The 14,411-nt window shown below is 42.4% G+C and overlaps 1 protein-coding gene across 1 annotated transcript in view; it reads right to left on the bottom strand.

Annotated features, from left to right (window-relative positions):
- The window catches only part of FAF1 (Fas associated factor 1), a 166,214-nt gene that overhangs the window by 132,900 nt on the left and 18,903 nt on the right, over positions 1-14,411 (bottom strand). Inside the window, exons 3-4 of the mRNA XM_053392478.1 lie at positions 4,698-4,744; positions 1,649-1,857 (exon numbers count right to left, since the gene is read on the bottom strand). Coding sequence (XP_053248453.1) covers positions 1,649-1,857; positions 4,698-4,744 — 256 coding nt within the window. The remainder of the gene's footprint in view (positions 1-1,648; positions 1,858-4,697; positions 4,745-14,411) is intronic.

Below are 14,411 nucleotides of genomic sequence, written 5' to 3'. Positions count from 1 at the left end.
GTTCTCTCATCTGCAAAAAGAAGGTGAAGGATAGTGAGCCTGCAGAAATTATGAAATCATGTCCCCCACAAAAAAAAAGTTCAAACAACTAAATGAGGTGGAGAATTGAGCATAATAAGGGGGGTGGGACTGGGAGGGGGAAATAGAGACTGACCAAACAAGTACATGCTCAGCCAATAATTAGAACATGCCACTAGATGTCACTCTTCGATCATATATTACAATTAAAGTTTTAAGATTCTTCACCTTAGCTGATGTGGGGCAAATACTATAAGCAATACAGAGATGGTTTTGAAATACACTAAGCACCAAAAGGAAATTATGCTCTGGCCTCTGCTACAGGTCAGGGGACCAAGGGCCACTGGTAGGCTCCACCCCCTGCATCCCAGGAAGAGCAGGCCAAGAAGACAAACCTGGCCTTGGCCAGTGGAGAAGCTGCTCCAATGCTGTCTTTCCTCTCCTACCCCATTCCTTTTTCCATTGTATTGCATCTATTAGATTGTAAAAGGTAAAGGTACCCCTCCCGTACGGGCCAGTCATGTCTGACTCTAGGGTTGTGCGCCCATCTCACTTAAGAGGCCGGGGGCTAGCGCTGTCCGGAGACACTTCCGGGTCACGTGGCCAGCGTGACGAAGCTGCTCTGGCGAGCCAGCACCAGCGCAGCGCACGGAAACGCCGTTTACCTTCCCGCTATAAAGCGGTACCTATTTATCTACTTGCACTTAGGAGTGCTTTCGAACTGCTAGGTGGGCAGGAGCTGGGACCAAAAGACGGGAGCTCACCCCGCCGTGGGGATTTGAACCGCCGACCATACGATCGGCAAGTCCTAGGCACTGAGGTTTTACCCACAGCGCCACCCGCGTCCCTATTAGACTGTAGGCGGAGACTAATTTTTCTTTTAATACATGTACAGAAATTAGAAAATTATAGGTGTATTTATGCATTGAATAATAACAATCCAAATATGTTATCATAATCTGAATGCATTTTTTAAAAGGAAATGTTTGTATGCCACCTCAGTGATCATTGAACGATGTTCTTAACAAACAAAGCAAGAAAACAATTGTATTATCCTCCTCCAAAATGATTTGGCCAAAGGGGTTATAAAGACTATGGATGTCTCTAGTTATATTCTCAAGCCACAGAAATATTATTTAGTAAATCCCATATGTTTCCAGTTTATATAAAGTGACTTAAGAAGAGAATAAATTCATTGAGAGTCAAACTGGTACTGCTTAGTTATCTTTGAGGCTTGTAGGAGTACAGAAGAGATAATGATAAATTTTAAGGAAAAAAAGAAGAGAGTCCCTTATTTTGCAAAAAAAGAAAGGCTCCAATAAGGGAAGAATTTTAGAAACTTCTTTTGCGTCTTAGACACTACTCTCCCTGGAGATTATCACATTTCCAGGCCCCCATCACTGTTGGGCAGCAAGAAAATTTATGTCCTGTTTGTCATGTTGATTTGTTCACTCAAAGAACTGGCCCCCCATTCCCCCTACTCAAACAGGTAGAGCATCACTGGCTTTAAAAGTAGTGCTTTCAAACATCCTCTCTCCCCACAAGCCACTCAAAGAAATGAACTTGCACTGTAGTTTAGGCACGCATCCATTTTAATTTTGTCAGTCCCTTCTTGCAACAGTTTTCTTACCAACAGTTGAACTGTCTTCAAGTACTACATCCACATTTCGGTCTCTGTACTCAACCCTGAAGTCAAGCATTCGTGGTTGTCTTTCCACTATCTGTCTGGATGGCACTACATGGCGAAACGCAGAAGATGAAGAAGGTGTTGACGATGAGGAGGAAGGATGGCTAGCGGGACCATAGTCTGGCCCTTGTGAAGTCTCTCCACTATATTCACTGGGGAGGGAAGCATACATAGGTAGGCTTTTAAGAAAACACAGGCAGTTAGTTTGTTAGAACAACTTTTTTTGGTTCTCTGAACATATCTCGGGATTGAAACCAGGAATGGCACAGAAGCTAGAGTTCAAGAAGCATGCATGTTGCTCTTTTTCAAGATATTCTGATTCTAGGAGTTATTAGCCATAAGCCAGCATGCTTGAAATGAATTCCTCCAGCATCCTGAAATAGTTCATCAAGTTATCAGGATTTGGACTACCTTTTCTACTCTGGGTGCCTTTAGACGTAATACATTTTTTTAAGGTACCATTCCAGCTATAAAAGGGATGAAAAACCACCTTTACAACCAGCACTCACTTCGTTGGCCCTACTTTTTGCAGTCATCTTTAAAATATTAAAGCTAAATGTTTATGAAATACTATATTTGCCAGACTTCTTCACTACAATTGGTGACTGAGCAATTCCTCCTGCCCAAGATATCCCATGAGTGATTCAGCAAACTCACTCTAAAGATAAAGGGTGAAACCCTACTCCAAAAACTAACACATGTAAAGATAAGGCAGGATTTCTGGCTTATTGTGGTTTGACATGGATAAGCAGCATATGGGTGCAACACTCCCACTTTGCTATTCCCTTGTGTGTGAGTAACATATGCAAATGAACCTGCTTTCCCATTATGTCTGAACCAGATATCATGGTTTGTTACTCCACAATAAGCCACAATCACTACCCCATCTTAAACGATGGTTTGTCAATAGCTAATAGATCATGGTTTGTTAGGCAGCGAAAAACTAGGCTCTCTAGTTCAGACATGATGGGAAGCCAAGGCTTCCTGTTTTTTTCATCCCACTCATGCCAGGGTAAGAATGAAAAAGCAGCATGTGGGCACCATGCACCAGCGCTACCATTCATGTTAAGCCACAAGTCAGAAACCCTGACTTACTGATACATGCAAACACAGACAATGGTTCTTTTGATGTGCTAGCCCAGACCTTGCAGCTTCACCTGGGCACAACTTGCAGGGTTTTACTACTACACATTTAAAATATTCTGCATCTCCTCATAGATTAATTACAAATGCAGTTGAAGGATACTAGGTACTGCGCATTAATAAAAATGCATAGGTCTCTTTTAGCTGGTTAAACATCTAGAGTGAACTCCATATGCTCACTCACAGTATCTTATGCTAAAGAATATCAGGAGACTGCAGCCAATATGGAACACGACAACCCATTTTGCAAGGGTCACCACAAGCATATTAGACCAGTGCCCTTGGGACTGCATTGGCTTCCTGTCCCGCCCACCCAGCACAAATCAGTTTTGGAAAGCCCTAGATGACTTAGGCCTGCCATATATTTGCTATGTCCTATGTTTGAAAGCAGTCTTTGATTCAACTCTCGCTGAAAAGAAGACAGTAGTATGGGCATATACATTTCTCCCCAGCTTTGGAACCCCCTTCCCTTGAAAGCATGTATAAATATATAAAAACAACTACTGAACAGATCGATATAAAGTGTTTTTATTTAGACAAGCATCTAATCAGGGACAGGCAGGGAGTTATATTAGTAGCTCTGCCAAAATAGAGTGTTCTGTTACCTTTTCCTTCTATTCTCGGTTATAAAAAATACTGTGAGTGTTGCCACAGAAGTGGGAGAGCGTTTTAAGTCGGCAACATTTCAGTGGAAATTCTAAGTAGTTAGTTATGATCAAGCCATGATATCTAAATTAAGAAGCTTTATATTTATAAGCCGGCAGCTGAAAATTTGTCCCTTCTCATGTCTCTTCTTTTTTTAAAAAAATAAGGGAAGTTCATGCTGACCTTTTGTATGTTTCAAATGTCCCAAAGCTTCAGTGCAAAATAAAAGCATAAAATGTTAACAAACTCAGATGTGGCCAGCTTGAACTGTGCTGTGAGTGGTTGCTTACACATCTGCACTGCTTCAGCCTTAGAACATTTGTCATCTCAACGGTCCGGTAGGGTAATTCCTATCGTTCTGCATCCCAAATTGTATGTGTGTCGCGCAGGGTGGGTGGGTCAACAAACAAATAGAGCACTATGATTCTCTCTTATACAGAGGCCTCTTTTCCTTCTCGCTCATCAGGGAGAACAAAGAGCAATTCTCAACTCTGAAGCCATGGGCCGTTTCAAAGCTAAGATGAACAATGGATGTGCTGTGTTTAGGTGTATACATTTCCATGCAAAACTGTATTGGCCCCAATTCAGAGATTTTGTGTGTGCTGAAGTGGGCTGCAGGAGCATTACTGCATGTGAAGATCTCCTCTGCTAAACAGATGGCCAGAGGTTTCAGAGCTAAGTAGGAAAGGAGAAGGGATTAGCCCCACTATCCTCCCCAAACCATACTGACCTATCTGTTTGGCAGGGTGCCGATATAGAAGCACAATGCAAGTAGCCCCATGTCTGGAAGAAGGGGATTTGTTTCCCTCTGTACAGCACGTTTTTACACACACAGTACCTAAAAGATGCTTCAAATTCAGCTTTCCCCCTGGTTTACAGATTGCCCCTGCTGGATCAGAGCAAAAGAATTTCATAAACTGAGCAATAAAAAGTTGCAGATTTTAAAGTTTTAGCAGTGAGATAGTCTCTGCTCACAGGCTTACAACATAAAAAGACAGAACACAAAAATAAAAGGTATTGGTAAGCAGGAGGAAAAATGAAAAATTGGTCCACTATTTATTAAGCTCTTCCAACCTAGAAATTTTAACATTTGAAAGCTACAGCAAGATACAGGAACGACTGGTGCCAATAGCAGCTCACTAACAATAGAAATGATTTGTTCCGTATGCTAGAAGGACTAATAGTGAGAAAGTTTGCCACCTACCTTTGTAAAATCCCATTTTCCTGTGGTATAACACCATTTATAGCTGCCTGCAGAAAAAGAAAAGCATGGAGCATTTAGTACCGTATATCCACAAAATTAAATGAGAAAGCTTGTTTAAATAAAACTTAAATGTTCCAGCATTTGCTAACTGATCAATCTGCATCTTGAAGTGCAGAGGGAGGATGTGTGTGTCCTACCAAAAGTATCATGGCAAGCTATGCTATCTATTTTAATAGAACTAACAAGCAACCTTACATTGTTCCAGTAAATCACCATTATTATTTAGAACGTCTCAATGTTCTTCAGAGGATTATAAGCACTCACCATATATCTGTTATTCAATCTAAATAAGTGGATACCAAGCAAACAATGGTGGAGGCAGAGTTGCTAACATTTACAGCAAATTATTGTAACTTATAGACATATGGCAGCATTCACACAATGGTACTGCCTCAGTAATTTGACCTTGTGTGTGTGTGGAATATTGAGCCTAAGGTCGATCACAGCAGAGACATCACAATTTTCTTTGCTTGAGTTTCTTTTTAAAATGAAAGGGGGAGATCAAGAGAAAAGGACAGAGGCAGAGAAAGGTAACCAACAGCATCAGCATGTGAGGGAGGTAAATTAGGCAAAACTACAAGTGGCCAAAGTACAGCAAGATTTTCCTCCATTTATCTCTCAGAGCCAGCAAGCAGGGATGGAGCCACAGCCAGCACTATGCAAGCACAGATGTCTGGAACCTGCACTATCCTCTTATCAACTGCCTGCTTACCCAGTGCTGAATGGTACAGGTTTGAAGGCATCTCCTCACTGTATCACCATGGTTGCTCTTGGTTACACCCAGCAAACCACCTCCCTACTTCGTGCTGCCAACCAAATGCAAAGGAAGATGGATTCTCGCCTTCAATGGTTGTGTAGAAGAGGATATTTTGATAGGTGTGGCATTTTCACGCATGCACAAGTTGCACCTGTAAAAGTTCCCTCAATTCTAGATAACTACTTAAAAAGTGGGCACCATGCCTTTCTTTGCATCTAGCCACCCTAAAAGGGGTGGGGGTGGGGAACAGTCACAGTCTGCAAAGAATTAAAATAACCCAATTTGCTTGTTTTCTGCCTGAGCTAGTATGAGCTGGCTTCTTAGGTGGTTGCTCATCCAGCTACTGGTCTGCCCTAGTTCTGCTTGGCTTCAAAGAGACAGATAGACAGACATTTCTGCAACAAAATGCATCTGAAAAAGTGATGGCTTTATACTATTTTGTACTCTAGGTCTTCAAGCTCCAGCACCAAAACTCCATGAGTCCTTTTGGGGAGACCATCCAACCCATACAATACACAGGATACAGTGGTGCCTCGCAAGACGAAATTAATTCGTTCCGCGAGTCTTTTCGTCTTGCGATGTTTTTCGTCTTGCGAAGCACGGTCCGTTGCAACTGCGCCTCTTCAAGCGGCTTTAAGAAAAAAGCGAACAAACTCGCAAGACGTTTTCGTCTTGCAAAGCAAGCCCATAGGGAAAATCGTCTAGCGAAGCAACGCAAAAACCGAAAAACCCTTTCGTCTTGCGCGTTTTTCGTTTTGCGAGGCACTCGTCTTGCGGGGCACCACTGTACTTCTCATCCTGCAGTGGCCCTTTCCTCCCTGTGTTGAATAGAGGCGAAGAAGCACACAGCTAGCATGGATAGAGAGGAACACAGTCCAGGTCAAAACGAAGCCCAATTAAAATCTCCCATGTTATGTGGTCTCTGTTCCTCGAGGGATACTCACACTCCAATCTCTAGTGCTGAAACTCAAAATAATAAAGAATAACAGTCCTTATGAGCGTTCAAAGCATGCAATATACTTCATCTAAGTAATCCTGAAAGAAAACTACAGGAAGTAATTTTCCAGCTGTGCTCTAGGTTCAGTCCTTTAGTAAGAGGCCCCCAGATAATTCTGTCCAAAGTCACCATCCAATCAGAGTAAAAGTAGAGTCAGGACAGTACACTGAAAGCCAGTTTAACAGAGCGCTTAGAGTGTTCAGACTACAATTGGGAAGAACCAGCTACAAATCCCCACTTGTAGTGCAATCTTAACTATGTCTGGTCAGAAGTAAAGCCTACTGATATACAGTGGTACCTCTAGTTATTTACATAAATGGGGCTTACTCCTGGGAACATGAGGTTAGGAGAACAGCCTTAGCCATGAAGCTTACTCACCAACTCTCTTCCTAACCAACTTCAAAGTATTGTTGTTGTTTTTTTTAAAAAAAATATTTATTGAAATTTTACAGACAAAAGAGAATTACAGAATAAGAAAAGAAAAAGAAAAAGAAAAAGAAAAAAGATACAAATATGCAAAGAAAATACAAAATACACGAGGAAATAAAAAACAATTAAAAAACAAATCAATCTTTTCGTATCTTATATTTCAATTACTTGTTTCCTGACCTCCTCACACCTCCCTTTTTTGTATTCCAATTCACATGGTTAATTCAGCAAATCCTTTCCCTCTTTGTATTTATCTTAATTCTATATCTTAACATATTATAACTTTATATTTTCATCTAATTATCAGTCCATTTTTACATATTCTTTTTAACCTTATTGCTAAAGCCACTTCATTTCAATCCAACATCATTTTAGCATTCATTAATTTTACAATGTTTCTGCAAATAGTCTTTAAACTTCTTCCAATCTTCTTCCACCAACTCTTCTCCCTGGTCTCGGATTCTGCCAGTCATTTCCGCCAATTCCATATAGTCTATCACTTTCATCTGCCGTTCTTCCAAGGTGGGTAGATCTTGTGTCTTCCAATACTTTGCGATGAGAATTCTTGCTGCTATTGTTGCATACATAAAGAAAGTTCTGTCCTTCTTTGGCACCAATTGGCCGACCATGCCCAGGAGAAAGGCCTCTGGTTTCTTCAGGAAGGTATATTTAAATACCTTTTTCATTTCATTATAGATCATCTCCCAGAAAGCCTTAATCCTTGGGCACGTCCACCAAAGGTGAAAGAATGTACCTTCATTTTCTTTACATTTCCAACACTTATTATCAGGCAAATGATATATTTTTGCAAGCTTGACTGGTGTCATGTACCACCTATATATCATTTTCATAATATTCTCTCTTAAGGCATTACATGCCGTAAATTTCATACCGGTGGTTCCCAGTCAGCAAACATAATGTTATGACCAATATCTTGTGCCCATTTAATCATTGCAGATTTAACCGTTTCATCCTGTGTGTTCCATTTTAACAGCAAGTTATACATTCTTGAAAGTATCTTAGTTTTGGGATCTAACAGTTCTGTTTCCAATTTTGATTTTTCCACCTGGAAGCCAATTTTTTTGTCCAAATTATAGGCCTCTCTTATTTGATAATAATGAAGCCAGTCTCGCACTTTATCTTTTAATTTCTCAAAACTCTGCAATTTCAATTTCTCTCCCAAAGTATTGTTGTTTGGATCAAATGAAGGTGGACAGGCAGGGAATGGTGAGAACTATAGCCTAAAACATCTGGAGGGCACCAAGATGGGGAAGACTGACCAAGTGTGTTGATAAGTCTGCTGTGACAGACTATTAAGATTCTATTGGCAGGTACCATTATACTCCACCACAGATCTGTCATATATGAGGATAATAATACTGGACTACCTGGTAGGAATGCTGTAAGAATTACTCAAATGCTCAGAAAAAGCACCATATAGAATCTAAATGTAATAAAATTGTTATCTACTTTCCTTTATGTGAACTGCACATGCTAGAAATGCATCTTACATTCTTAATAGGACACATACATGCCATTTTCTTCTTATTTTTCCATACACACCTTGTAAGTACAAGTAGAGAGATCTAACGTACTCTCCCTGGCCAACTGACCTCTTCCTAAAATATAAATTTAGTTCTGAGTTTAAGCAGTTCTTGCTAGGTTTAATATTAACTTCCAAAGGCTGAGTTTAATATTTAACTGCCAACAAATATGGTTTGTTTTTTAAAGAGATGTTTATGCAAAGTGCATGGAATGGCACTAAAATAATCACATACTTACTGCAATATGTGGGGCACTCCTAACAGTAGCAGCCCAGATTCATAACACTAAGGTTTATTAAGTTCAGCTGTAAAAACACAAGACTCTTTTTTTTTGTGCTTAGCCACTGAAGGTACATAGATTGATTCTCCATAGAACATAAAAATCATTTCAAATGGCTCCACAGGAAATTAAAATATTGGCTACTAACTCCTGTCATCTTTAGTCAGAGTTACCAGTGATACCTTCCAGTTCAGGAGAAACCCTAGTGGCCAAGGCTTTCAGATAACTAGTGGTAGCTAGACTGTATCATATGCTTCCATGCTTCCTTATTCCCTACTCTCTCTGCCTAATAAATCACTATCTCTATTTTTGTCTGTGGAGGATGCAAGTTGCTTGAGTACATTCATCAGAATTTAGCTTCCTCAGAACATCCTATCAACTATTAAACCAGTTGAGGACAGGTCTAATGCAGAAATGAATGACTAAAGCATACAGAAAGCAGGGCAGAGCCTTCTGCAATGTGCCAAATTGCTGGGGTGGGGCAGTTCAAGCAGTGGTCTTTGGCTTGGAAATTGAGCCATGACAAGTACAGTTGTACCTTGGATCTTGAATGCCTTGGCTCCAGAACAAATCGGCTCCTGAACGATCGAAACCTGGGTGTGAGTGTTCCGGTTTTCAAATGTTCTTTTGGAAGCCGAACGTCTGACGGGGCTTCCGATCAGAAGCCGCGCTTTGGTTTTTGAATGTTTTGGAAGTTGAACAGAATTCCGGAATGGGTTCCATTTGACTTCCAAGGTATGACTGTATTTTCATCTGTGAAATGTTATAGGAGGATACATTGTAGAGTCCTTCCTGTTCATCAGTTGCAAGGCAAACAAATGTTCCAATATTGGTATTTGACTAAAATAAAATTTACTATCTGGGCAGCTGGTTTCTAGTCAACTTTTTTTTATATAAAAACCTTGTAATTAACCTTAGGAAATGATGTCCACTTGTGCTTCCCAGACAAATGGGTAAAAGCAAATCATCATCCCCGGCAGCCCAGAGCAGCCAAAACAGTAGAGTATCTATTACTGTTAGCTTTACTCAGACTTCAAGGCTTAAAACATCAAAGTGTTCCAACTGCTAATGCAAAGTCACATACTCTTTTTTTTACCATGAAAATGACAACATTTGTTCCATTCAGACCAAAGCAAAGCAATGGCTGCACTGTTTTCAAATGCAGCGGCCTGTGCCACATATTTCAGAATCCTCTTCTATGTAAAAGGCCAATGTTCTTGAGAAATTAAAAAAATATATATTTAATGCTTCCAGAGCAAACATACATCACAATACAGTGGGTATTATTATCCAGCATTGGAGTTACAGATTTCTCCTTCATCTGCAGCCTTCATGCACTCCCAAATCTGCCCTGACGTTTCCCCAACACTCCAGAGCAGGCCTGGGGGGCATGTGGGAGGGAGAAGGGAAAGTCTCACGACACAAATGGAAGCAGATTCCACACCACTGGATACTCCCCAGTATGTTCCAAGATCCTTTTGCAAAATCTACCGTATTTTTTGCTCTATAGGACGTACTTCCCCCCCCCCCAAAAAATGAAGGGGAAGTGTGTGTGCGTCCTATGGAGCGAATGCAGGCTTTCGCTGAAGCCTGGAGAGTGAGAGGTGTCGGTGCGCAGCGACCCCTCTCGATCTCCAGGCTTCAGGAAGCTATCCGCAAGCCTTGGGAGCCCGGAGGGAACTCCCGCCGGGCTCTGCGGGCTTGTGGATAGCTGCCTGCAGCCCGAAGCTGTTCTAGCTTTGGGATGTCTGCACAAAGTCTCCGCAGGGCGGCGAGGTGAAGGCACCTTGAAAGGCTGTCCCCGAAGCCAAAACAGCGAGACGGGGCACTGCGCAGCCCTCCGTCTCGCTGTTCTAGCTTCGGGATGGCTGCGCAAAGCCTCCGCAGGGCAGTGGGATGAAGACAGTGGGGTGAAAACATACCATTTGTGACCTGTGTAAGTGCCATGTCACACCAGTTACTCCCTCCGATTTTTACTCCCGAAGAAACTTGAGACTTACAGCCCAATTCTCACTGGGTTTACTTGTCATGAGCCCCACAGCACTGTCAGGCTTGGGCTTGGACTGGCAGCCCCAGAAAGAGAAGGAGAAAGAAACAGAGGTGAGAGATTAACTGTGTGGCCCTAGGTTGGAGTATGGGGGGATCCCACACCCTTAATGTCAGTCACCTTGGAAAAGGAAGCAGGGAAGATGGCTCTGACCTCTGAGGCTCTATAGAGCGGAGAGCCTCAGTGGAGGCTGGGGAGGACTTTAATCAGTCAATGGAGATGAACAGGTGGTGTCTGAACAGGAAAGTGCAGCTTTGTCACCTAGAACCAGGAACTGCCTTCACAGGTGAGAGGAGACCCACTCACCCCCAACAGAATGTTCACTTGCAAGCTTGACATTCCCACAGTGTGAGAGAGTCTTGCAGGTGAGCAGACCATGCCTCATGGTTAAAGGTTTGGAGGGAGGGGTGGGAAAACCTGTTGCGACATCTTTGTTGCTTCCATCCAGTTCTGAACTTCTTGCCCTACTCTTGAATCATGACTCCTGAGCACTGTGTCTGCTGCTGACCCTGTACTTGCCTGAATAAAAATCTCTTTCTTACAAATAACAGCCTCTGCCTGTGTGTTTTGGGTGGGAGCCTGAACATTACTTGGAACTGTCCCACTGATTTCAATAGGACTTCATTTGAAGTAAAGAGGCCTGTGATTGCAGCCTCAGCCTTACACCCAGATGCCAAGTGCTGTTGCAAAATCCATATAATGTTACAGGTCTGATGTGCAATAAACCCACACTACATCACTCCTATCCCAAGAACTAACAGTGCAATCCTATATGTGTCCTCTGAAAAGTAAAACTTATTGACTAGAAGGTTAATGAATTGCCACATAATTTTATCATTGAAAAGTACCATGTTTCTGTTGCTATAAGCTAAAACCTTTGAGAAAAGAGAGCTATGAGCTTGCAGGCAGCAATAATAATTTAGAATTTAAGCAAAGCTTTCATATATCCAGTTCACATGCTATGCTGAAGCTCATTCTTTGTTTACTGCTCATGGTTTCTGTGGTACGAGTCAAACCACAAACCCAGGTTCAGGTACAACATTAAGCCAAACCATGACTTAGCCATGGGTACAACAACAGCAACTGGATCGGGGGAGGAGTGTTGTGGCTGTGATCTTTGTTCCAGGGACCTGTACAATTGGTTGTTTGTGCTAAGCCATGGTTTGGCTTAGTGTTACATGCCAACTGGACCATTGTGTATGAGCGAAAACCACATTCCAAAAAGCTACTTATGACTATGAATTCTTTTTTTAAATCAGCCAAGCAACCCACCATAATTATTTTGTTTCTGATTTGAGGTTTTGAACATTAAAGGTTTTAACAATATTTAATATTAAAATTGGACTTTATATTTGTATATACTAAAGTATCAAAAGTTTCATAATCAAGATTTAAGCTTAGTACACCAAAAATATGAATTTGTGATGAGAAACGCTAAACGAGAAGGGGGAGGGATATTGGTTAGAGACTGCCAAGTATTTCTGTACTCTCAGGTGCTGCCTTTTGTGTGGACTGTGAATACAAAGAACTCTCTATTACAAGAAATAGAGTAGCTTCTTCATAAAAAGAAATTGACATTTATTAGCCTCGCTGCTCACTTGATGACTCTGCATTTCTGGTTGGCAGCTGTGCAAGGATAATAGAAGTCGAAAGAGCTCATTACTGCAGTAATGAAATTTCAACTACTATTTAGATAAGGTTGCACATGCTGCTTACATTACTTTCATAACGTTGACACCAAGCCTAACCAAACTCCTACCTCTGTTCTAATACTGTATATTGTAGGCCACATACTAACAGAATATGTGATTTAATGGCAAGAAAGAAGTTAGGTGGCAAAAATAAATGCTGCCGGCACCCTGATTGCATTATATTTTCCTAAGCACACCTTGGGGGAAAATTAAATAAAGCTGGAGATTCAAACATAACAAAAACAAAATTAGAAATGCATACTGATGCTTTAAGTCAGATCCAACAAGCAATACTAGGCACCTAGCATAGTGCACTTGTGAACGCTACTGATTTAGCAGTCCAATGTCTCCAGATTCTGACTGCAGGAAATAACCACACAATGCATTTCATAGTAATTCACTGATAAACACTTCACTTTGAGAACAGGGGAGTTACAGATATTGCCAGTTCTCAATGAGGTATTGGAATTGCCAACTTTTTCTGGCAAAGCAATTGCCTTTGCTAATTGCGGGTCAGGGGCCGTGGATTTAACGAGTGAATGAAATGTCTTCTATCACAGCTGGAAAACAGAACAGTTTCATCTTCTGAATTTCTCTCTCATGTACCTATTAACAGTACAGAAACCCTATTAGAAAAAACGGTGATGCAATGACGACAGACATTATTACAAAACAGAAGCTCCCTGTTCAGAGTCAGTACTGTATATCCCCACTCCAGCTTCTGGGACAAAGAGGGGAAAGCAACTGTGTTCACAGCATTCTTACAAGGTTCTCCAGAGCCACCTGGTAGGCCATGTGGGGCATTTCTGATTTAAGAAAATTCATATGTTTTCAGGAAAGTGATTCAGGCCTCACCATGGGACTGAAACTGCCTTGGTCACGCTGGTTGATGATCTCCGGCGAGCTAGGGACAAAGGTGATAGCTGTTTCCTAGTTCTGCTGGATCTCTCAGCGGCCTTTGACACCATCAACCATAACATCCTTCTGGACCGTCTAGAGGGGCTGGGAGCTGGGGGCACTGTTATACGGTGGTTCCGCTCCTTTCTCCTGGGCCGTGTCCAGAAAGTGGTGGTGGGGGATGAGTGTTCAGACCCCGGGGCTCTCACTTGTGGGGTGCCTCAGGGTTCCGTCCTCTCCCCCATGCTTTTTGATATCTATATGAAGCCGCAGGGAGATATCATCAGAGGGTTTGGGCTGGGTGTTCATCAGTATGCAGATGACACCCAGCTCTACCTCTCCTTTAAATCAGAACCAGTGAAGGCGGTGAAGGTCCTGTGTGAGTGCCTGGAGGCAGTTGGAGGATGGATGGCGGCTAACAGATTGAGGTTGAATCCTGACAAGACAGAAGTACTGTTTTTGGGGGACAGGGGGCAGGCGGGTGTGGGGGATTCCCTGGTCCTGAATGGGGTAACTGTGCCCCTGAAGGACCAGGTGCGCAGCCTGGGAGTCATTTTGGACTCACAGCTGTCCATGGAGGCACAGGTTAATTCTGTGTCCAGGGCAGCTGTCTACCAGCTCCACCTGGTACGCAGGCTAAGACCCTACCTGCCCCCACTCTTGCCAGAGTGGTGCATGCTCTAGTTATCTCCCGCTTGGACTACTGCAACGCGCTCTACGTGGGGCTACCTTTGAAGGTGACCCGGAAACTGCAATTAATCCAGAATGCGGCAGCTAGCCTAGTGACTGGGAGTGGCCGCCGGGACCACATAACACCGGTTCAGAGAGATCTGCATTGGCTCCCAGTACATTTCCGAGCACAATTCAAAGTGTTGTTGCTGACCTTTAAAGCCCTAAACGGCCTCGGTCCTGTATACCTGAAGGAGCGTTTCCACCCCCATCGTTCAGCCCGGACACTGAGATCCAGCGCCGAGGGCCTTATGGCGGTTCCCTCACTGCGAGAATTAAGGTT

Source organism: Podarcis raffonei, chromosome 6 (genome assembly GCF_027172205.1).
Source record: "Podarcis raffonei isolate rPodRaf1 chromosome 6, rPodRaf1.pri, whole genome shotgun sequence".
Taxonomy (NCBI): domain Eukaryota; kingdom Metazoa; phylum Chordata; class Lepidosauria; order Squamata; family Lacertidae; genus Podarcis; species Podarcis raffonei.
Note: the sequence above shows the minus strand (reverse complement) of the source record. Positions and strands in the feature narration are given on the sequence as shown.